The 24,552-nt window shown below is 40.2% G+C and overlaps 1 protein-coding gene across 3 annotated transcripts in view; it reads right to left on the reverse strand.

The window, feature by feature from the left end:
- The window catches only part of LOC128743197 (tyrosine-protein phosphatase corkscrew), a 174,036-nt gene that overhangs the window by 110,727 nt on the left and 38,757 nt on the right, over positions 1–24,552 (reverse strand). For 2 of the 3 annotated variants that reach the window (XM_053839727.1, XM_053839726.1), the window contains exons 3-4: positions 8,637–8,824; positions 8,441–8,570 (exon numbers count right to left, since the gene is read on the reverse strand). In XM_053839727.1, coding sequence (XP_053695702.1) covers positions 8,441–8,570; positions 8,637–8,824 — 318 coding nt within the window. Of the gene's footprint in view, positions 1–8,440; positions 8,571–8,636; positions 8,825–18,373; positions 18,686–24,552 lie in introns of those variants that run through there. The other variant, XM_053839728.1, reaches the window with a different exon arrangement.

Genomic DNA, 24,552 nt, shown 5'->3' on the forward strand with positions numbered 1-24,552 from the left:
TTTTAGGTTAAAATCTAAAATAGCGGACACTTTTCCCTAGCTTAGTGACGGCATTCAAACGATTTTTAGTCCAATGGGAAAAAGAAAATAGAAACCATCCATGCACCAACCGAAACACAGTGGGAGTTTTACCATATTATAGCCACCAAATGACCGGCGGCGCCCGCTGCCGCCGGTGTCTAGTTCTATTATCCGCTGCTGATGCCTGACACACATCGCCTAAATTTACTCCCACGATTATTGCAACTAACAACGCTCGTCGTCGCCGGTACGGTAGATAGTGCCGGTCTTCTGAGGCACCGCAGCAGCGGCCATACAACCGGCCATAAAATTGCACTTCTCTTTCACTCGATGAATTTATTTGGCGTTTTTGCCTTTTCGAAAACAGAAGTCCAACAATAATCGATTCCTGTTTTACTTATTTTTCACTTTCAGTAAAGGTGCTTGTATTCGTTGGTCCCTTCTCAATACGAGCTGTGAATGTAAGGTCTTTGCTATATTTTACTTTTAGTAAGTTGAACAGCTGACCCATTTTTTACTGATTTTATTTTAAGTAGTTTTAACCACTGATTTAGATGATTAAAATTTTTTACAGGATTTTGTAATTTTTCCGGTTCTGTCTTCCATAGATTGGGGCATTTTAAACAAATTGGGTAGCTAGCGAAAGCATAATCTTGCTATAATATACAGAACATCTACGGCATTTTAGGCCGTTCAAGTATTAACTATTAATGTTTACAACAACCTGACCTCTCAGTTGGCCTCGAGGTATGATATTGGCCTAAAAACCAGTCGTCGTATATTCGAATCTCGACTGGGAGAGGCTGTTAAAGTCAATAGGCCCACTGGCCCAGCGATCGTCCTGTACTCTAACAGCTGGCTGCGAAGTCTGTCATATAAAAAACAGAAGGTCAAGTTTCGATAACGGAATGTAGCACCTAGGCTTTGCTTTGTGTACTTACAACTTTTATATTTCGTGTTACGGTTTAGTGCCAATTCCCGTCGTACACTTACCTTCCGATCCGTGCTCTTTAATATCACTAAAAAGCAATTATAAGCATTTATTGAAATTACGCCACTGCTTTATTTTGTAAATTCGTCTTGCCGTTTTTAAATCCGTTAAACAAAATGTTCCTTCGTCCTAACCAAAAATTACAACAATGTACACGAAAGAGTGCGGTTGTATTATTGTAGGACGGCACGAGAAATATCATTCTGCAAGAATTGCTACTCATGCTACTTTCTAACTCCTATCTCTACCTCCACGAGGTGCCGGCTGGGGTATGGCAGCCAAAGTTGCGCACCTGGTGGTACGCAACCTTGGTTGTCGTACGCAGACAGAGAAGGTGGAACACTCGCCGTGTGGTTTCCGGCTATATAATCATGCAGTTCGGCGCCGGTTTTTCAGAGGGCGTGGCTGCGGGGTATGGGCACACCGGGAGAGAGTTATTTTCTCAGCTGGCTTAGCACAGAGAGAGAGACTCTCAATCGGTCTGTTTTACACAATCTGCAGTTATGTCCTATGGCTGTTGGTGCCGAATTGTACGTTTGGGCAAAAATTGAGCCACGGGACCTGATCCTGCCGTGAGAGTCGGCAAATCAGGAGCCCCTAAGTCAAGGTCTAACTCCGTACCGATGACTGAATGGCTGGAGGGGTAAAACATGCCAGTCGCGAACGGAGTGGTTTGGGCATCTTGCCCCTTATGTGCCATGCGGAGCTCTGGTACGGTCGATCTTTGTTGTCCCTTGCGTTTCGTGGGAACAACATAGGAGTCCTATCCAATTTCCCTTAAGGGTTTTACGCCAAGTGCGTTCTGGCCAACATAAGTGGCTTAGCTTACAATTTGCTGTTTGATCTGTGTTGCAGATTGTTTGTGCATATACTCCGCTAGTCAAATAGTTAGAGTCGCACAAATAAATCTTCAACACAAACGGGCAGCAAATTTGTATTTATGCGAAAAACTTTTTAATGGCTCCGTCACCATCGCATTGGTTCAGGAGCCATATTTTCGCAAAGGGTACTTTCATTCGACGGATATTGGAAACCAGAACTTTGCTGTTTTCAGCAAAACTGGTATGACAAATCCTTGTTTGATGCCCAGGGCATGCATATTGTTGCATAGGTCAATAAGTGCATGCCTTATCTCTGAGTTGACTACTCGAGATATTTGTGCTGTCACAGTAGAACTCGTCGTGGATGATGTCCATAGGCGCTATGTCTACTGTACTTACCACACGATGAACCGTCTCCCAGCGACGATTTCAGAAATGTGGTGAGATACTGCCAATCTAATGGGCTTCCGCTCATTGTAGGCAGTGATGCCAATGCCCATCACATCATTTGGGGCAGCTCGGATATCAATCTGAGAGGCTCTGATTTGATGGAATATTTGAGTAGTACCAACCTTGGAATACTCAACATTGGCAATTGTCCAACTTTCATACGAGCTGGTAGAGAGGAAGTGTTAGATATAACACTCTGCTCTAACAGGATCAGTCATGAGTTGGCACAATGGCATGTTTCAAATGAGACACCAATATCTGATCATTGCTTTATATATTTTGATCATTTGGGTGTCTCCTTGAACGCTGCAACATTTCGCAATTCGAGATTTTCCGACTGGGAACTCTTTGAGGACGAACTGGCGACGAAATTTCAAGGATTCGAGCCGACGATAGAGTCATCGATCGACTTGGATGTACGCTGTAGATGTCACAACATCTTTTATTGCGGAAGCTTTTGAAGTAGCCTGCCCGCTTAAAACTATTGAAACGACCAGAGGAACACCATGGTGGAACTCTCATCTCGCGGAACTAAAGAAACGATGCAGGAGAGCCTGTAATAGACGTCGTAGGGATGGCGTGGAGCCTTTCAAGCAGGCCCGAAGAGCCTATGCAAAGGCTCTACGATCTTCAGCACGCACGAGCTGGCACAGGTTCTGCAGCAACGTTTCCAGTTTCGGCGAGGCAAGTCGACTTAATAAAATACTGTCAAAATCGAAAGATTATTAGGTTAATAACATTCGAAGTTCGAACGGCGAATACTGTTCGAATGACAATGAAATCCTGGAATGTCTCTTTTATAGTCACTTTCCGGGCTGTGTGGAACCTGAAGTTGGAAACGATCCAGGAATCGTTTTAGGTGGCTTAGATTCATGGGCTTTTGCTAGGAGACTTGTCACAACTGAAGCGATTGAGTGGGCCGTGAACAGCTTCTCTCCATACAAATCTTCTGGAACAGATGGAATATACCCTATTCTACTGCAGAATGGATTCAAGTACTTCAAACACATTCTGAGAAGGATGTTTGTGTGTAGTATTGCTATTGGGTACATCCCAACTCAATGGCGTGAAATAACCATTAAGTTTATTCCTAAAGGTGGACGCGCGACACACGAGCAAGCAAAAAGTTTTAGACCAATCAGTCTAACGTCTTTCCTGCTTAAATCACTTGAGCGGATCGTTGATCACCACATCTGCCAAACAAGCTTAGTAGTAGTTCCTCTTCATTCAGCACAACATGCTTATCAAAGTGGCAAGTCTACAACCACTTTATTACATGACGTAGTGGATAAAATTGAGGTTGTTTTTCCACAAAAGGAATCTTGTTCTGGAACTTTTTTGTATATTGAAGGCGCGTTTGATAACGTATCTTTCGCTTCCATTTTGGAGGCTGCTCGTTATCATAATGTGCCTTCCATAATCATAAAGTGGATAGAACAAATGCTTAGTAACCGATTGCTTTTTTCGTCCTTACGGCAAGCAAGCATTTGGAAGTAAAGTGTTTGTGGATGTCCACAAGGTGGCGTTCTCTCGCCTCTTTTATGGAACCTTGTGGTGGATAGCCTACTGAGGAAACTCAATGATCTAGGCTATCCGTCATATGGTTTTGCGGATGACTATCTCATCCTAGTAGTTGGAAAGTGCATAAGCACATTATTTGACTTAATGCAGCGGGCACTACGCGTCGTGGAAACGTGGTGCCGAGAAACTGCACTTTCGGTAAATCCGAGCAAAACATCTATCGTCTTATTTTCAAGACATAAAAATACCAAAGGAGCTCGCGCTCTGCGCTTTTACGATTCGAATGTTGATGTTGTGAACGAGGTGAAGTACGTAAGGTTGATTCTCAACTCCAAGCTTGACTGGTCCACAAATATTGATTTCCGAATTAAAAAAGCGTGCATGGCCTTTGGGCAATGTAGACGAACAATCGGCAACTCTTGGGGGCTTAAACCCAAATACATACACTGACTATACACGGTCGTTGTCAGGCCAATACTGGCGTATGCTTGTCTTGTATGGTGGCAGAGAGGGGAAGTTGTGACTGTCCAGACAAAGCTAAACCATATTCAAAGGATGTGTTTAATGATCAATGTCTGGTGCATTTACTACAACTCCTACTGCCGCCCTAGAAGCTATTTTCAATATTAAACCTCTACACTTCCACCTGAAGCAAGAGGCACTAATAGGGTAGCACGGGGCAAGATATCCGAAGAAATCTACACCAAAGGGCTCAAAACCCTCACTAGGTTATCTTTTACAGTGTTTTCTATAACCTGTATAAAGCATATCAAATATTCACGAGCAAAAATTCATCGATTTTTGGGAATTTTACCAACCTGCGGGGCAAGATGACCATCCTTTCCAAAAGCTATTAAACCTTTTTTGTATTTCCCGTAAAATCTAAATAATAAATATTCTAGATTCAAGCTGCTCATAAACTATTTTAAACATTATTTGAATAATTTGGAGTGTTTAGTTAACCATAAAAAAGTTGTTCATTGAATGTACGTATTCCTCTGTGGTCATTATTAGACAGAAATATGTTAAACAATGTATTTTTATCGAAAACAAATATAAATACAGTCGATATTTGTATAACGCGGGTAATTGGAACCGCGTTATATGAAGCGCGTTATACAAGTACACGTAGCATATGGAAATTGAGTTAATTGGGGCTATACCCGAATTTTACGAAATTTTGAATCAACACGACCATGGTTCCTTTGGGAAAGTTGTCAAGTATATATTTTTCCATCTTACAGGTGCTTGGTGAGACAGAAAAAATCCCCTCTTGGTTTTCCAGAGCTTCCGGAACATCCGCTAAATTTTCATTTCTGTGAAGTCTTCTCATACCTTCAAAATTCTTTTTAAAGTCCCTATGGCTTATTATTTTGCGTAATATAAGTAATGTAAACAATCCGTGCTATTGAGAAGCCATCCGGATCCGGACCAAACCCGGAACATCCGTAAAAGTGGTCATCAAGCGAAAATTGTTCTTTGAGTTCGGAATTATGTTCATTCAACCTCGAATTGAACAATGTGAAATAGGGATATAAATTCAGCGGTTTGTGACTCAACCTGGCCACTACAAAATGCATCGAAAGATCCGACATTAAATGATTAAAATTGATGATCAAGGGCATCGAACTGCTTATCGCGTTGACGAAGGCAACAAAGTTTTCGTAGCCTGTTCGCTCTTACAAGAAGCTCCATTCTGAATTGTCCAGGAAAAGGTGAAAACAAAACCAATAACAATTCTCTCTCACTTTTTCTCAGGCAAAACCCATAAAAATATTAGATACCGTCAACGCGGATTTCGGAATGGCCATGGCTAACTACGATGGTTAGATTTCTGTTAAAATTTTCCCAGAAGAGTACAATACCTGGTGAAGAGCTTATACAAAAGTTGATATATTTGCCATTAGATTTGTAAGTATAGTAAATGTTACCGGTAGTTCAGTTTACTATACCACATCTATCAAATTACACTAGCATTATTGAATTGAATTATTGTTCACTTTGACGGCAAAACCTAATTTTCCAGTAAACGTTTTGGCGGCCATATCGAGTCGTGAGCGGCCTATTTAGTTGAGGATTGCTGATATTCCATTTCATTTTGATCTGTTACAAATTAAAAATATTTGCATTTCCAGTGACTTGATCTTGACAACATAGCTATAGTAAAATGGGGGATATATCACAATAGATCAAACAAATGGTCGCAGTGATAAAAATACCCAACATGGAAAAAAAGCTTTGAATTTTCTAAACCAACCAATACCATCCAATGGCCAAATTGAATCACAAATAGTCGAAATATATTTCTAGTGTAGTCAAATTACACTCAAAATATACACGATATGTTCTGAATTTTCCGGAGGACCACCTTATGGCTTTCTAAGGTCGTTTATTTATTACTTTTTTTTAATTCGTATTAATTACCCGACTTTAGTTACTTCAAAAATATTTCACCAATTTTAACCAACTTTACCAATACGAAAATTTCAACGGATATTCCGGCCCAGCAGGCCAACCCGTAACTTTGTGGTTTCCGTATATCACTTAGAGAGTCAACTGTTATGTGCCCTACAACTTCTTAAAAGACACCACGGTCGTATCTGTTCAAAATCGCTCAAAATTCGACTTTAGCCCCAATTAACTCAATATCCATATGCTACGTGTATTTGTTATACGCGGAAAACCGCATTATAGAAATATCATGGTACCCGCGCTATAGAAATCCGCGTTCTACAAATCCGCGTTATACAAATCTCTACTGTACTTAGTCACACACAGAAAATTTTTCGTCCATCTGGCCAATATTTTCGAAGTGATAGGACCATTTGCGATGGCTTTTCAGAGCGATTAAAAGTAGGAGACCGCAGTGTTTAGCGCGAATCGGCAAGCAAGACTTCTCGGAAACGATTGAATCGACCAGTCTCATATTGTAATACAAGCTTTTCCAGTACATTTTGTGGAATTCAATTGTGAAAAGATTTTTCTATGAATTCGGTCACCATGGTTCACTGAGGCGCTCAAAAAACTGCAGTTAAACGTGGACAATGTTCGGGGGGACTTTTTTTAACGTCGTGTGCTTATGATAATCTTTGACGGGGTATGAGGGAACGGTGTTTGGAAGAAAAGGATAAACCACGAGCTAGCAAGCTTTCCAGCGACCCACTATCCAATAAGGGTACAATAAGCAGTAGATGTTGTGAGAATGTCGGACAACAACCCCTTAAAAATGGCGTTCGCCGTTTTGCACACCTCTGCTTTATGAAAACCGGTTCCGGATTGTTGTGTCCCGCTGGGTCCGGATGGCTCGCATCATGGCCTGTAACTGCAGCAAATTAACCGACATGACCAGATGATTTGTTCAAAAATGTACGTTTTTCAAACAGATTTCAAAAATTTAACAAATTTTTTTGAAAAAGCCATGCTGCGGTCCCCTAAGGAACACTGAATAAAGATTATAATAGTTGATACGACTAATTACCAATGACCTAGTTCAATTCAAAAATATATTAATTATACGTTACTTGTATGCTTTGAATGTAATCCTTGAAGGTGAGTAGCTTTTATTATAAGTAAGTCCCAGATATATAACCTGGTTAGACCAACTTACACAAAGCTACTGCATTCATTTTGATAATGGGATTATTATTCGAATTTTAGAAGCATTGGAATAAATTTTGTGATATTGCGAATAGTAGTCGGAGAAAATATCTAAACTTTTCTGCTGTCGACTGGATGTGACACGAATACATCTTCCTCTTACGGAAATGTTCGTATCATCACAAAATATCAATTTAATACAGTCAAGTGGAAACTCAGGAAGATCAGATGCGAATATTTTATACAGAATTGGGCCCAGGGTCGAACCTTGAGGCACGCTTACTCAAGTAATCTATTAGATTTAAGATTCAGACAGAGTATATAAGCAATTTGGTATTTTAGAATTGCTGGGCATGTAAATCACTGTAGTTCACAGAAATGAAAGCAGATTGATGATATTACGCTTTGCGTTTAAAAAGTCCTAATAAACGAATAACAACAACAAATCTTCTGCCGCTATTTGTTCTACATTTATTAGAAGTTAAGTATATACTGGGATCGTTATCTTTCGAAAATTAATTGTTATATGACATCAAATTATGCAAAGTAGATGGTGCACGAGTCCCACACCCTCAACACGCTAGTTGATAGTCTCAAAACAAAGCAAAGCAAAGCCTAGGTACATTCCGTTTTCGATACTTGACCTTCTGTTTTTATTCGACAGACTTCGAAGCCAGCTGTTAAGGTACAGGACAATTGCGGGGCTAGTGCTACGATCCTAAATTGAATCTACCAACCTCTCCCAGTTGAGATTCGAATATACGGCGCCTGGTTTGTAAGACCGGTGTCGTACCTCAAAATCATCTTGGAGGATGGAACTGAAAATTTTACTATTTCACTACTGCCTACCACAAAAGACGATCATTGAGACTGTCGCAGTGGCTTTTTAACCTAATGCCTTTTTGGCATACAAAAATAAAGTCCACTACCGTTTTGTGAAGAACTGCAACTGTTATCTTTTAGTAGTTGAATTCAACAAAATTTTAAAATGTTCGCCTATTAACTTTATCATTCGTTTTGGGTAAATCCTACCACTTACCTTTCTGTCGTAGGTTCGGCGCAAATGAGCGGCTGCTTCAGTTCGATAATTTGTCCATTCTTTTCCTTCAGCTGACCGCCATTCTCCATATAATACTGAACCAATTCGGACAAAGTGGCAAACTTTTCACCTAAAATGCAAAAGAGTCTGATTCAGCTTCTACTCGCTCGAACAATCCTGTATCTGCACCACTTACCTCCGTACAGGTCGAAGAAATCGCCATTGTTCTGGATCTTGATGTGCGTCACCTCCTGACCTCGGCGTACCGAGAGCGTGAAAGCTCCCGGATTCGACGAGGACAGTCGTGCCAGAAAGGATCCATCGAAACCACGTTCGCGTAGTAGCTTTTCCGCCTCGACACCCGACACCGATGGGTGGAACCACCTGGAGGAAGAAACCAAGAAATGACATTAGTATCAATCTCGTTCGAGTTGGTGCTTGGTACTGAAATTTTGCCCTTTTATCTCACGACGAGCCCATGGTGAGCCAAAAAGGCAATTTGTAGCACATTGTTGCACAACCGTCATGCAACCTCAGGATGATGAGAGAAAGCCAACGATTAGCGAATAATAAAATGAACAGAAAAATAAAAACAGCATGCAAACGTATAGGAAATGAAACCTCGTGGAAACGATCCTCATCGCGACAAAAAGGAGAGTATCCAATAAAACGGAAAGAAACCTGTTAAAACTAAAAGTGGTGGCCGGAGCGCACAGCGCACAGCACACACCGAGAGTCGAGTATAAGATTGCGGTTAGTATCGCCACAGCACTTGGGAAGGGGAACCGGAGCGAAAGAAGACTGTACCTACACAACATTTTACGAGAAGAAGAAATAAAAAAAAGCCAATCCACGAGTCCTGCAATCTAAACGTGATTGCGAATCAGACGGAGAGAACGTAAAACGACCGGACGAATTTAAAAACAATTATGAAAAAGTGAATGACGTTTGTTCGAAACTAAGGATGTGCAAAATTAAACTTTTGGCTCGCCGGTGCACTTAGCGTTTGTTCGAATTCCACTTAGGCAGGTTGCTCATCCAATAATTGCGTGCTCAATAATTTAGTGAAAGTTAATTTGTTGATTACATAGGTTATTAAGGGTTTATGATAAAAATAATAATTTTCCCATCTTTGTTTTCTAAGCCTTATTTTGTTTTTATATGAAAATAACGAATATAGTTCTTTCCGTTTGGTAAATAAGAGCATTATAAAATTAAACTATGTTTAATTAATTGACATGGATATAAAGTTGAGAAACTTCATTCGTTCATAAATTAAAAGTGCCCGTTGTGTTAACACTTCAGAGCTTAAATGGATATAAAATACCGATTTTGGCCTTCCACCATAATTACTGGATTGGACGATATCTAAAACAGAAATGCATTTGTACGGCACGCCGTCTATTACCACTAAAGTTCTATTTTACACGGTTTGTTTTTTTTTTCAATTTTACTCAAGAACGGTACAACTTAGGCACCATTTACGAACTACGTGACGAATGTCGGGCGTCTCCCAAATGCATTGAGTAATAAGGGAATAGTCCCTAAGTTGTCCCGTTCTTAATAATCGAAAAAAACAAACCATGCACAGATTTTCTGGAAAATAAATTTTAGTAGATTATTATTCTCGACAGTTGTAAAATCTAATAGATTCAAAATTATGATAGAAAATATAGCCTTTCACACATTTAGCAGTCGTTTGTAGTTCCAGTTGGTCTTTACTGGTTACAGGAGAATGAACGCAGCGACACTCGCTGGTTTCACTCCATTGCACCTCGGGAACTGCTTTGAAATTGAACCGTAAAGATAGTTATTCTCTATTTTTTGTTGATAATCGCAATAACAGTTGCCAAAATCATGTTCTACATTTGACATAGTCAGGGCTTGAAAAGGGATCACAAGATGACTGTGATTGCGTGAATGCGTACGCTTTCTAAATTCAACTTGCGCTTCGAAAACGCTCATTAAACTGTGCTTTGAATCCAGCCAATCTGCCGTTTGCGAAGACTGTCGTCTACAATCCACGCGGCCTCTCAAGAGAAGTCCACAGTCGTTTTCCCGCTTTGCGTTCATATTTAAAAGTGTAAACTGCAAATTGACTGGGAGTATAAGGTGACGTATTTTGATGTAGGACTACGCCTTTCAGAAAGGTAGCTGACACATGGGGTCAAAAATTTAGACGATCGAACCTACAACAATTTGATCTGATTTGATCTGTGCCTGGGAAGTACGCCGAAAAAAGTGATCTCCATAGCCCAAAAAGTTTTTTTAGGACCGCGATAAACCTACATCAATTTGATGTCTATGTTAGGGAAGCGCGCCAGAAAAAGTGACAAAAATGCCTTGTCCCAACAGATCGACCTAGTCAAATTTGATATCTGTGTTGGAAAAGTGCGATATAGCGAGTCTGTACGATTTTGTACGGATGCGCATGTTTACCGTTTCATTGGAAATAACTGAAATCTATTGAAAATTGAACGTATAAGTTACTACTTTGATAAATATTACATACAACGCGTGTAGCATGTATACATGAAGATTCGCCATATTACATGCATGGAAACATGCTACTATCGCTACAAAGGGACTTACGTAGTCCTACGTCACCTATGCGGTCGTGTCTGGTACACACACAACCCCCCCGATTTTTTTCGTTTCTCTTTTTGTCTCTAAATCGGCTACCCGCAGTAAATGTTTGTCGCCTGCCGTCGGTCTGACGCAAGCAAAATATTCATTTATGTCGGACAGCGTCCGACCGGCTTCTTCCATGCATATGTAGTAGTTGTTTTTTGTAGTATTGAATCATATGATAGCACGATAGCACGGTTGCTTTTTGTTAGTGTGGTGACTGCCAGTCATTTGACTGTTTTGCAGTCATTCACTGCTCCAAACACTAAAGGAAACCGGATCGAAACGAAAATGTAAAAAAAAAGACCAGAACGCATTCATTCTGCTGTACAATCGGAGATATGACTCAGCGAACCTCTGGTTGTGTTAAATATTCCAACACGTTAGCGTTCGTATTCCAACACTAAAAGGACGGCGTGAATTTGAATGTGCGGTGTTGTGACTGCGGTTGAAAAAAAAAGGTTCGGTTAAAGCCCTGAACATTGTAATACACTCAAGTCGCTTTTTACGTGAAGGATACGTTCCGCGTAAATCAAAACCGCGTAAATTCCGAAATTCGCGTAAAAACCGCGTAAATTCCAAAATTCGCGTAAAAAAACTTAGTGGATTTCAACACTACGCGAAAAAATAGACGTTTTGAGCACATCCGCGTAAATTTCGAAAATCGCGTAAATTCCGAAATTCGCGTAAAAAAACCGCGTAAATGCCGAAATTTGCGTAAAAACCGCGTGAATTCCGAAATTCGCGTAAAAAGCGACTTCAATGTATTGTGAAGTGATGATTTCCTTTCATTAAAATTCATCGACAATAGCGCTAACAACAATGCTGATATTATTTTGGACGCACTGCCGAAACAAAGAAAAAACCTCAGTAGTCCTAAGCTAACCAGCTAAGTTTCTGAATCGAAGTTGTGCCTATGGAGTTAGCAGCTATGAATCGACTTCTAGAGATTATTTAATGATTTTATAAAGGGTGACAACTAAAATTTTGGATTTTTTTTCTCAAGCTGTCAAATAAAAACAGAAATACATGAAGATATGATTTACCGAAATTAAAGATACATTCTCCATTGTGGAAAAAAATTAGTGTATATTTGAAAACGGTTCGTAATCGGCGAAGCTTCCGTTTGATGTCGAAACAAGAGCGTTTTACGGCCGTCATGTCAACTTTGCGAATGCATTTCTTGATTCTACCAATCAACTGTTTGCAATTCGTGGCTCTCCAGTTATTCTTGTACACCAGAAACTCAAAATCCCGAAGAAATTCCGATTGAACGCACTGAGACAGATTTGTCGGGTCGTGGTTTTTGGGTACAAATGGGATCGAATGGGTATTCAGGAACGATTGTGTTTTTTTGGCGTAATGCGATGATGCTCTATCTGGCCAAAACACGTATTGTCCATCATCATTTTTTAGAAACAGGATCAAAATTTTCTTCAAACATTCGTCTGCTGCATTTTAATTGATAGCCAAACCAGAAAGCACGAGAAAAAGAACGATATCCTTCTGCGTCAATAATATTGACTGGTCTTCCACTACCTTGCTTGCGAATAGTTGTTGGGCATCTTAGGATATAGTGAACAGTCCAAGCCGCAACATATTTGCTTTTTAAATGTTGTACCATATACTTTTTGCCAAGATTCCTGTGGCAGTTCGTAGAAGTGTACAACGCGCTCTCGAAATGCTTCTTGTTTCGACGCCATTTTAAGCAAACCTGGGCAAACATGGGCAAAACAAAAAATAATACCAACAGGAGGAGAGAGAGCTAACACATACATACTCTCATTTCTCTCTGAGTTCGTTTTTTGTTGACTATAGGGGCCTCGAAAAAATTCCAAAATTTTAGTTGTCACCCGTTACGATTTCAAACCTTCAATATTTTTTAAATATATTTAACAACCTAAAGAGTGTGAAAAAGAAATTAAATAATATAAAACCAGTCAGAAGAAACTAGCGTTTATAATTTTACTTTTATATAACAAACCCACGTGATATAATACGTTTTTCAGAATAAAACATATTGTGTGATCGAAAACAAATACTTCTGCTTTTCTTTTCTTTCTTTTCTTTTTTTCCAGCCTCTCTTTCTTTCTTCTACTCTTTCTCTGTTCTATTCTTTCTCTCTTTTTTCCATTCTCTATCTCTTTTTATGTTCACCTTTTATAGTCTTTCTTTCTCTTCTATCGCTCAACCATATTTTCCATCACTGTCTTTTTTTCTCTGTCTTGTCTTTCTCTTTCTATCCTTCCACTCTATGCTTTGTTCGTGTTCCCTTCTGCTCATTCTCATTCTATTTCCTTTCTCTTACTCCTTTCGCTCGTCTCTATTTTTTTATCCCCTATTTTCTAATCTCACTCTACACTTTATTTTTCCTCAGTTCTTTCTTCTTCTATGCTTGTTTTCTTTCTTTTTTTCCACTCTCGCCTTTTTCGCTTTTCTGTTTGTGTATTCTTTCTCTCTATAACTATATCTATAACTATATATTTCTCTTTCCTTTCTATCTTGTGCCTTTTTCTATCATTCTTTTTATATTTCTTTTCCGTTCTCTCTCTCTCTCTCTCTCTCTCTCTCTCTCTCTCTCTCTCTCTCTCTCTCTCTCTCTCTCTCTCTCTCTCTCTCTCTCTCTCTCTCTCTTTTTGTCGCTTCTAGATTTCTGGGATACTTTTTCAAATCGACGTATGTGACAATGAGAGATTCTCTTCAAGCCTCTTCTCTACCGCTCTTTACGGCGATACTAATGCATTTTAACATATCGGTTTTGCATGAATCGATTGCCGAAGTCAAGCTTTATTTTCGGTTTTTTGCTAAGTAGATCTAGATACTCATTTGACTACAGCGCCCCATCGAAACAGAATTCGAAAAAGTAGGGTAAAGGCTAGTTGTAGAGTCAATTATTACCTACAATATTGTTGAAGAAAGTATTGTTTTACTTTAGACTATGTCGACTGTTCGTAATTTTTACCGTGCTTTTTGGCCTTTTCAGTCTTTTAGAGAATTTAGAACTGGCTTTTTCAATTCACTCCGACGTTTGTCTCAGTTCGTCGTTAAAAATCTTTAATTGTAAGAATGTAAATGTTTTCTTTAGTTTTTCTGTGCATATCTGTCGTCTGCAAAAGATTAATATTTGTAGTCTTTCTCAGTTCAGTACAGTTTGTACAGTTTGTTAGCAGACTTATCACCCCGAATTGCCAAAATTCTCAGAAGAGAACTTGGCAATATCATAATTGCATACTCAAAAACCAATAATCTAGGCGCTCTCCTCCCACCAATTAAAGACACTCTCGCAACACTCATGCAACACAACGTCATTTACAGTACCAAATGTAGAGACTGTGAGTCAATTTACATTGGGATGACAGCCAACCATCTCAAAACAAGACTCTCTGGCTACCAAACCACTATCAATCAGCTGGACAAGTTAATAAAAAACGGACTCACAACAGCTGATAACCAGATAAGAGCTCTCAGGGAAAAACTGCTCGCGTAGAACACTGCATAGATAACAAACACAGAGACAACTGTAGGTACAATCTAAACAAAAGACAAACTAAAACTAACATGACAAAATATTGTAGCTATCCTTGAAAAAGACTAAAATAAATAGTCGAAACGTTGGAGTATTGTTTTATCTTTTGCATTTACTGCGCTGTGTGGCTGCTTTGGTAGCAAAAAGAGCGCTCATTTGGCTACCAACGGGGTAGCATCCCCATAGCGCCATAAATACAAACGATAGAACAATACTTTCTGTTTCAATATTGTAGATAATTACGAGCTCTACAATTGCCCTTTACTTTCTATTTTTTCTCTTTACTTTTTATTTTCTCTCTCTATCTATTCTATCTCTCTATTTTTTATATTCTCTTTCTCTTTCTTTTCCTCTTTTTCTTCCTCTTTTCTTTTCTATGAAAACTCTCATCTCTTCTTTTTCCTCTCTTTTTCACTATCTTACTGCCCTTCTCTTTATCTATACCTATAAAAAAGGATTTCTGTGTGTCTATCTGTCTGTCTGTCCCTATGTTCCTTTTAGAATCGAAAACTACTGAACCGATCGGCGTGAAAATTTGCATGCAGGGGTTTTTGGGGCTTTTACATGTGGGTGTTTGTGGAGACAAGAGTTTTTTCTATGGTGAATTGAGACCCCTCCCCACTTTAGCAGGGGGGGCTGCTATACAAATGAAATACAAATTTCCTCATAACTCGAAAACTAATTAATCAAATGGAACCATATTTGGCATGTGGGTGTTTTTGGAGGCATGAATTTTTTCTATGATGAATTAGGACTCCTCTCCCTTTTTAGGAGGGGGGCTCCCATGCAAATGAAATACAAATTTCCTCCTAACTCGAAAAGTAATCAAGCAAATGGAACCAAATTTGGCATGTGAGGGGTTGTGGAGGCAGGAATTTTTTTATTGATGCTTTGAGACCCATCATCCCTGTGATAGGGGGATAAGGACTATCATTTTTTTTTCCTTGTTGGGGACCTTGGACCACTGCGACCAGTTCTTTGATCTATTGTGGTGATCATACGAAGGACTATCATACAAATGAAACAGAAATTTTTGCGTAACTCAAAAACTAATCGAACTCGAAAAATTTTAGACTATTTCATAAAACATTAATCAATAACAAGACCACCAGAAACTATCAATAGTAATATTAGATGATTCAGGGCGAGACGGACACAAGCCGCGAGTGTTGCCGGCGACCTGCCGTCGGAAGCGCCGGCCACTACGGGAGGGCAGCCCCGTAGAGATCACCTCTATCTCTATTATTTATTTTCCTAGATCTACTGACCTCTATTACTTTTCTTCAGTTGGGTCACCCGTGCGAAATGGTACTTTCTACGAAAAGATTTTCCGTGAAATGGTACATCCCGCGTAAGGTTTTTCGCGATATGGTATTCTGCGAAATTCTATATTCTGCGTTATGGTCAACCGAGAATTGGTGTTCCGCAAAATGGTATTCGGCGAAATGGTTTGTAATGATGGCGAATATTTAAATGCTATCTGTTTTATTTTATCAGGCTAAGCAATGGGGGGAATTGTTTTCTACTTTACTGTGAGGAAAATTTGTATATTAAAACACCCATGAACTCCCCAGAAACTTGCAAAACTCGAGATTGTGACAAAGGTCATCCGAGATTCACGATTTATGTACAACACAGTTTAATTCGTAGCAATACGAAGTTTGTCGGGTCAGCTAGTTTCTCATAAATGTTAATTTCGAATTGGGTAAAGCTATCAAAAAGGCCGCAAAAATGACATTTGAGTCGCGAGAAATATCATTCCCAAGCCTCGATTCCAGGTTGGCACAGGTAAGATTGCAAAATTTTTCTCTGATTTTATAGCATAGGTGTCCAGATTTTCTTGAACCACTGATAACAAATAAGCGAGTCTCGCTCTGTTAACCTTGCTTGATGATGGTACAAAAATCAAGGTAACAAATCTGAGTTGACGCGGCAGCGTATTGTGGGTGCTCCTCAGAAAATAGACCAATTTTTTGGCAAATACCTTGTAAAATAGTTGATTAACGAGGACATTATCTTCCACTTGAATTCCAGGGATTAGATGAAATAGCAACACTGATTTGCATAGTAGGGATGGTGTCCCGTAACGCTGGAATGTGTCCTTTACTTTTTAAAACTACCCAACAGCCATACCGGCAAATAGCAAGTAAGTTTTCAATGTGTCTATGACAAGGACATGTACCCGAGCGTTGTCTTGTACCAAAATCACTTTCTCCTATATTTATTTTTGTGAGGCTCGCATCGAATTAATGAGTAGAGAAAAAATCTAAAGCTATACTAACCTCGATAGAGATAAAATATATTTTAGAGACAACCTCAGTTATTGCTGTTAAACCGCTTATATGGCATTCGTCAATCTCTTGCTTTTGTCTAGTCCCAAAATAAAACTTTTATAGTCAAGAATCATCAGCTCTCAGCTCAAAACGATCGCTGCTAATCTGAAAAGCACGCTGCAACCAGCGCACAAATGTCCACACTTCAGTTATCCTTGACAGTAAACTGGCTTTTGTGCATTGATTCACTCCGCGAAAACCAGTATTTCTGGACATCCACACAACCGTTTCCTGAATAACCTTTCATTATTACTAATCAACTTCCACAACCGTTCGGCGGTATCACGTAGAACGTGGCCAATCGCGCCTGGCGTCGTTTTCGGTCTTCGCTGATTATTGCGATACCCTCTCTTCATTCCGCTTCCAGCTCGCGCGCTTGCTCTCTATTCCTCGCGCATCCCTCCACCAAGCGGGCTGGACATGCGCTGTCACAAAGCGCAACAATTTATCAGCCTCCGCGAATCCTCGTCAACGTAAAAGCCGTACAGACGAAAAAAAAAGAAAAAGAAATCAGCCAGGGGGCTTAACCAAAACAAATCCAAGCATTCGATCAACTAGACAGACAGATGGACAGACGCTCACCGGAGGAAAAAAAAAGAGATCGTGCACGATGGTGCGATTGTTGCAGGCTGCCATCGGCAATAACAATAAAAAATATCCAAATTCAGAGCTGCTCGGGGGTGATTCCATTCTATGCACAATTCCGCCAAAATAAGGTGGTTTAGAACCGCAATAAAAACCAATTCTAAACAGGTTCTGAATTAGATGCAGAAAATAGAACAGCTTAGTTTCGGAAAAAGCACATAGCTCATCTTTTGGATTCGGCGATCGAACCTAAAATTAAATCACGTACCAGCAACAGCGGAATCAAACTCGAACTCCCCACAATCCCAAACCCATTGGGGTACGCACACGAACCGAGGTGTCATTATCGAATCAATCTATCAGCGATCGTTAAAACTAAGTGCAAGCCATTAAAGCAACACGGTGCCATACGATGCAAGCTGCCGGGACCGAACACTGCGGGAATCAAAACAATGTATATATAAAGGCGGGCTGGCGGGAGGAGATGATACTGCACGCGACGTGAGGCAATGTATCAGATTATTATTGTTTGATGATGATTTTTGTTGCCGAGGCGACGAGAAGGATGCATTTATGGCGGACTTCATCCGTTGGACGAGTTTTCTTCGGACACAAAATTAGATCCTTCACTTCAATAACGAGAGAACACGGCTGTCGTTTTGTAAATGGTCCGGTACGATTCGAATGATCCTCACTGTAAACGGCTGCATGAATGCACTCACGATTGCACGCTGGCTGGCCGGATTTTGCCATGAGTCAGCAAACATCTTGAATCGTAGAATGAAAGACGATCCCAACGACCGACCACAGATCAAATCAAATCGATGTCACTCATTTCAAAGTTGATGTCGTTAAGCTCACCTTAACCTTGACATTACACACCGTTACACTTCCAGAACGAATTAGGCTGCAGCTGGGAAAACTAATCTTCCCACGCCACCGTGTCGTAGGCTACGACGCAGTTGCACTTGCGTCCGCGCACGATTCTGGAGGTTTGTTCCGCTCCAACTGGATACACTTCCGCACGCGCTCATGCACTTCACCCGATCTTCTGAACGGAACTACCAACAGAAGGCAGCACGCCCGAGTGTACCGTGCCGTACTGTAACAATGCTAATTAGTCTACTACGGCTGCACCTAGCAAAAAAACTAAGCTCAAACAAAAAAGGCACGCGGACTACTGCTGCTGACTGATGTAGAATAACGACGCGAGCACAGTTGTGCGATCGCGGCAAGCCGGCTGCTGCGATCGAACTGCAACTTTTTTAGCGAAATGCATACAGTGAAAACCGCGAACGGTCCCCGCAGCCGCGGTTGGGTTACGTAGCGCGCAGCACACAACCACACGCGCACCCCGCGATCTACTGTGCGGCAGCAATATAATCTGCCGGCTTCATCAGCTGCTGCCTGCTGCTACTGCTGCTGCTAATGTGATGCCGCATAGCCGAAACTCGGCGCGCGAAGATTGTCCAGGGGGTCAGCGGATGGTAGCAGCTTGGCGTGTATCACCGTAATCAATCATATGGTTTGCTGCTTCATTTTTGCCAACCTTCCACCGCACCGAACTCGCTGGAACCACTGGCTGGCTGGCTGGCTGGCTGGCTGATTCGAGATGATTGATTATAGGTCAAATCAGCAGTTTCATCAGCAGCGCACTCATTGCTCCCATCAAATTCTGATCTGGTGTAGGACTGAGCTGTCGACGACTAGCAAGCAACTAGCTGCTATCGACACAAATGAACAATTTGTCTGAACTTGGAAAATTCCGCTAATTGAAACAGCAGCTCAATCGGATTTTGACGCAAAAATCCATTGAAAAAATCGAAATTTCAAACTTACATTTTTGATGCCAATTTTTTTGTGTTTGATGTGGATCGATGTGGATGTGGATGATGGAAAATCGATTTTTAAACAACTGTTGCTTTATAGTTTTTCCAAAAATTGATGGTAAAACAATGAAATCTCATATTTATTTGAAGTGAAACTGATCGATTTTAAAATTGCGTTTCATTAGCATGAACGAATCGGATATCGGTAACTTAGCACCATCAATTCTTATTCATAGCTTTTTTCCTTTTCATTATCAAATTGCGGATAACCAGAAATTTAAGTGGAGGTTATTGATAGCATCCACCATCGGATAGAATTAAACTGAATATTTTCCTCGCTTCCTTATTGAAACTTGAACCTTCAATTGATATTTGCTTGCATTGTAAAAATTAAACAAATCGTAATCTATTTCAACTTGATCTTGACTTATTTATATTTCAACGATTTCGAGTTTTGAGCCTAGAGGTTTTGTATTAGTTAAAAGTGATTTTGAACCGTTTTAACTCAATCATTTCTCACCGGGTTCGCAAGTTTTCGCATCAAGCACTCAGAAGTTTTTCTACAAATTATTTCGCATGGAATTAAAGATCGTATTTCAATCGCTAATAAGCGTTGATGATAGGTGAATAGGTGTAATTTCTTCATACATTTTCGATTCAATGCTTCAACTTGCCAAACACAGGAGACTCGTGCATACACGTGTTGGCTACTGTAAACTGATTTTCGTGCCTTAATTATGGTTGTAGCTCAAAAATAAGAAAGCAGACAAGACGGAAGCAAGATATTCGGATAATGTGGGACAGGATTGGACAACATCAAAATGACGAGCTTGCCTTTTGATCATTGTCCAGTGCGGACAATTAATCAAGGAGTGGAAGACGACTATATCCCCGAAGCAGTCTACGGTCAAAACCATATCGACACCGCACCGGGAGGCGACTTAGTCTATACCTATAAAAAAGGATTTCTGTCTGTCTGTCTGTCTGTCTGTCTGTCCGTATGTTCCTTATAGAATCGAAAACTACTGAACCAATCGGCATGAAAATATGCATGTAGAGGTTTTTTGGGGCCAGGAAAAGTTTTAGTGATGGTTAGAAACCCCTCCCCCCACTAAGAGGGGGGGGCTCCCATACAAATGAAACACAAATTTCTGCATAACTCGACAACTAATCAAGCAAATAGAACAAAATTTGGCATGTGGGTGTTTTCGGTGACAAGAATTTATTCGATGGTAAATTGAGACCCCTCCCCTCTTTATAAGGGGAATTATAACTCCTCTCCTCTTTAAAAGGGGGGGCTTCCATACAAATTTCCTCATAACTCGAGAACTAATCAAGCAAATGGAACCAAATTTGGCATGTGAAGGTTTTCGAGGGCAAGAATATTTTCTATAGTAAATTATGACCCCTCCCCACTTGAAGAGGGGGGGGGGGGTTCCTGTACCAAAGAAACACAATTTTCCTCATAACTCGAGAAGTAATTAAGCAAATGGAACCAAATTTGGCATGTGGGTGTTTTTGGAGACAAAATTTTTTTCTATGATGAATTGGGACCCCTCCCCGTTTTAGGAGGGGGAAATCCTATACACATGAAATACAAATTTCCTCATAACTGAAGAACTAATCAAGCAAATGGAACAAAATTTGGCATGTAAAAGTTTTCGAGCGCAAAAATATTTTCTATGGTGAATAAGGACCCCTCCCCACTTTAAGAGGGGGGGCTCCTATACAAACGAAATACAAATTTCCTCATAACTCGAGAACTAATCAAGCAAATGGAACAAAATTTGGCACGTGGGTGTTTTTGGAGACAAAATTTTTTTCTATGATGAATTGGGACCCCGCCCCACTTTAGGAAGGGGGGCTCCTATACAAATGAAATGCAAATTTCCTCATAACTCGAGAATTAATCAAGCAAATGGAACCAAATTTGGCATGTGAAAGTTTTCTAGGGCATGAATATTTTCTATGGTGAATTAGAACCCCTCCCCACTTTAAGAGGGGGGGCTCCTATACAAACGAAATACAAATTTCCTCATAACTCGAGAACTAATCAAGCAAATGAAACCAAATTTGACACGTGGGTGTTTTTGGAGACAAAAATTTTTTCTATGATGAACTGGGACCCCTCCTCACTTTAGGAGGGGGGGCTCCTATACAAACGAAATACAAATTTCCTCATAACTCAAGAGCTAATCAAGCAAATAAAACCAAATTTGGCATGTGAAAGTTTTCGAGGGCAAGAATATTTTCTATGGTGAATTAGGACCCCTCCCAACTTTAAGAGGGGGGAGCTCCTATACAAATGAAATGCAAATTTCCTCATAACTCGAGAACTAATCAAGCAAATAGAACCAAATTTGGCATGTGGAGGTTTCTGGAGGCAAAAATATTTTCTATGGTGAATTAGGACCCCTAACAACTTTAAGAGGGGGTGCTTCTACACAAATGAAATACAAGTTTCCTCATAATTCGAGAACTAATCAAGCAAATGGAACCATATTTGGCATGTGGGTGTTTTTGGAGGCAAACATTTTTCTATGATGAATTAGGACCCCTCCCCGTTTTAGGAGGGGGGGATCCTATACACATGAAATACAAATTTCCTCATAACTCGAGAACTAATCAAGCAAATGGAACCAAATTTGACATGTAAGTGGTTTTGGACGCAAGATTTTTTTCTATAGTGAATTGAGACCCCTCTCTTCTTTAGAAAGCGAGTTATGGCCCATCTCCCCTTTAAGAGGGTAGGCTTCCATACAAATGAAATGCAAATTTCCTTATAACTTGAGAACTAATCAAGCAAATGGAACCAAATTTGGCATGTGGGAGATTTTGGAGTCTTGAATTTATTTTACGATAGTTAGAGACCTCTCACCCCTGTTGTAGGGGGATATGGACTCTCATACAAATGAAACAGAAATTTTTGCGAAACTCAAAAACTAATCAAACTCGAGAAATTCGAGACTCTTCCATAAAACATTAGTCAATAATAAGACCACAAAAACTATCTATAGTAACACTAGATCATTCAGGACGAGACGGCCGCGAGTGTTGCCGGCGACCCGCCGTCGGAAGCGCCGCCCACTGGGGGGAGGCAACTCCCCGCAGAAATCACTACAGTCTAGGTTTATTTGTTTTCCTAGGTCTACCTGGGTTTCCTGGAACGAGCAACAGCGAGTAAGGAGAGGATCGCGTAATGGTACTTTCCACAAAAAAGTTTTCCGTGAAATGATACATTCCGCTGAAGGTTTTTCGCAAAATGATATTCGGCGAAATGTTGTACAATCATGGCGAATATTACTATCCGCTTTCTGGCTATGCAATGAGGAGACAGGGGAATTGTTTTCTACTTTACTGTGAGGAAAAATTGCAAATTTGTATACTAAACTACCCATTCCTGGTAACTAATAAGCATTAACATAAGCAGCAAATCAGCGTATTTGGCTTTTTATACTGCACGTTGTTGTATATTAGCTTTTTTGACTGCATAGGCGTTGTAAATTGGCATCCAAAATTGTATTCAAATTCTTCGTGTCGGTAATTAGTTGTAAATTGGCATTATCAGCACTATAAGAAGGTTATCAGTAAAGTAGCTGTATAATTTGCCAAAATAGCATTTCAGTAGCATTTAAGGCGACTGTTTTATATCAAGATGAGTTACAAAAACCAGTATTCTGTCCTGCTTTATAACCAAATTGTAATAATGCGTCGTGTTATAAGTAGCAAAACGACATAGAATCTTTGTGGAACATTTGGTCGGTGTTAAATCAGACCGGACCAAGTCGCAAAATTTAAAAAAAATGAGATAATGACAGCAAACGATCAAGAATTTTCTAAGCTATATTTTACTCTAATCAGACTTCATAAATGTTGCAAACAGGCAGAGTTACGAGATGATTTAGAACGACTGATAGGTATAAACCATACAGAGCAGCAAACTTTGAACGCGTTTTTCACGAAATCAGAGTTTTACCACTTGATTCGGTCTGAATAAACACCGACCAAATAAGGAACGCTTTTTCCTAGAAGCTACACCTGGCAGCCCCACCAAGCGGAAAAGAGACGATGGGCCAGCCACTAATATTTATTTTATTGGCGTTTCGTCCTAAGACGCCATGAAATGATAAACTTAATTTCTCCAAAAACTCGGTTGTGGGTGGGCTGCCGCTATTCAATTCCTTGAACGCCGTGTACTTGCCGCCAGTTTTCGTTCTATTGATCAAACCATTTTGTTCAATTTACTCCTGACGGATTTGAATCAAGCACTATTTTAGCAGCGATACTGTCCGGCATTCTTGCAACATGTCCTCCGGATATCCGTCCAGCCTAACCACATTTTAAATAACAAATCAACGAATCTGCAGCACGCCTTGTGACGCAAAGGAGTCCCATATAAAATCCTCAACCTTCTCGTAGCACAGCACGTGGATTTCACGTAGGTGTCCTGCATAATAAAAGTTAGTCGGCCCGGTCAGGGTAGTTGCGATTTCGAGAATTTGCCGTTCTAGGAGACAAATGTAGAATGGAGGTCGTTCGAAAAAACGAAAGGCGCTTGGTAATTTCACGAGAACCGACAAATTGCGATGGATTGGAAGTAAAAAGGTTTTATATCAACGACTCCACAGAACGGAAGCAAGTCGAAGAGGTGGTGATCCTATGCATGATACAAGTCTCGCGACGAACAGCCTTGAACCGAGTTAGATGAAGACGAATTCTGCGTACAATACAGATCGTTCATTGTGGCAATTTTTATGGCATATCCTAATTCAAACATCAATAGCCCAAAATCGTTGCTCGAAACATATTGCCAATGTACAAAACTATTTACATAGTTTTATAAAGTTCGAATAATTTAATAAGGCGAAAAAATTGATTTCAAGGCTTTAATTTTTTGTGAAATAAATTTCCAAATTTCCTTACATACCTAATTTTCAAGAAAATTCAAAGCACAAATAAACCCACCAGCCAAAATTCCGAAACTGGCAAAATCCAGCAAGGCGGCGGCATTTTTCGCAACGCCGACACTGCAATCAGTGCAAAAATTCCCCGTGTTGTGAGTAGGGTTTGAGCGCCGCCATCGGGTTGATTGACTTACATAATATAATCAAAGTAAAGTAATACCAACAACCGCGGAGCGAAAGATAAGCAGCGGCGGCTGGTACTTTCGAGCACGGAAAGGCCGATGCTGAAAAAAAGCAGGAGCAACAG

The sequence above is a fragment of the Sabethes cyaneus genome, chromosome 3, assembly GCF_943734655.1.
Source record: "Sabethes cyaneus chromosome 3, idSabCyanKW18_F2, whole genome shotgun sequence".
NCBI lineage: Eukaryota > Metazoa > Arthropoda > Insecta > Diptera > Culicidae > Sabethes > Sabethes cyaneus.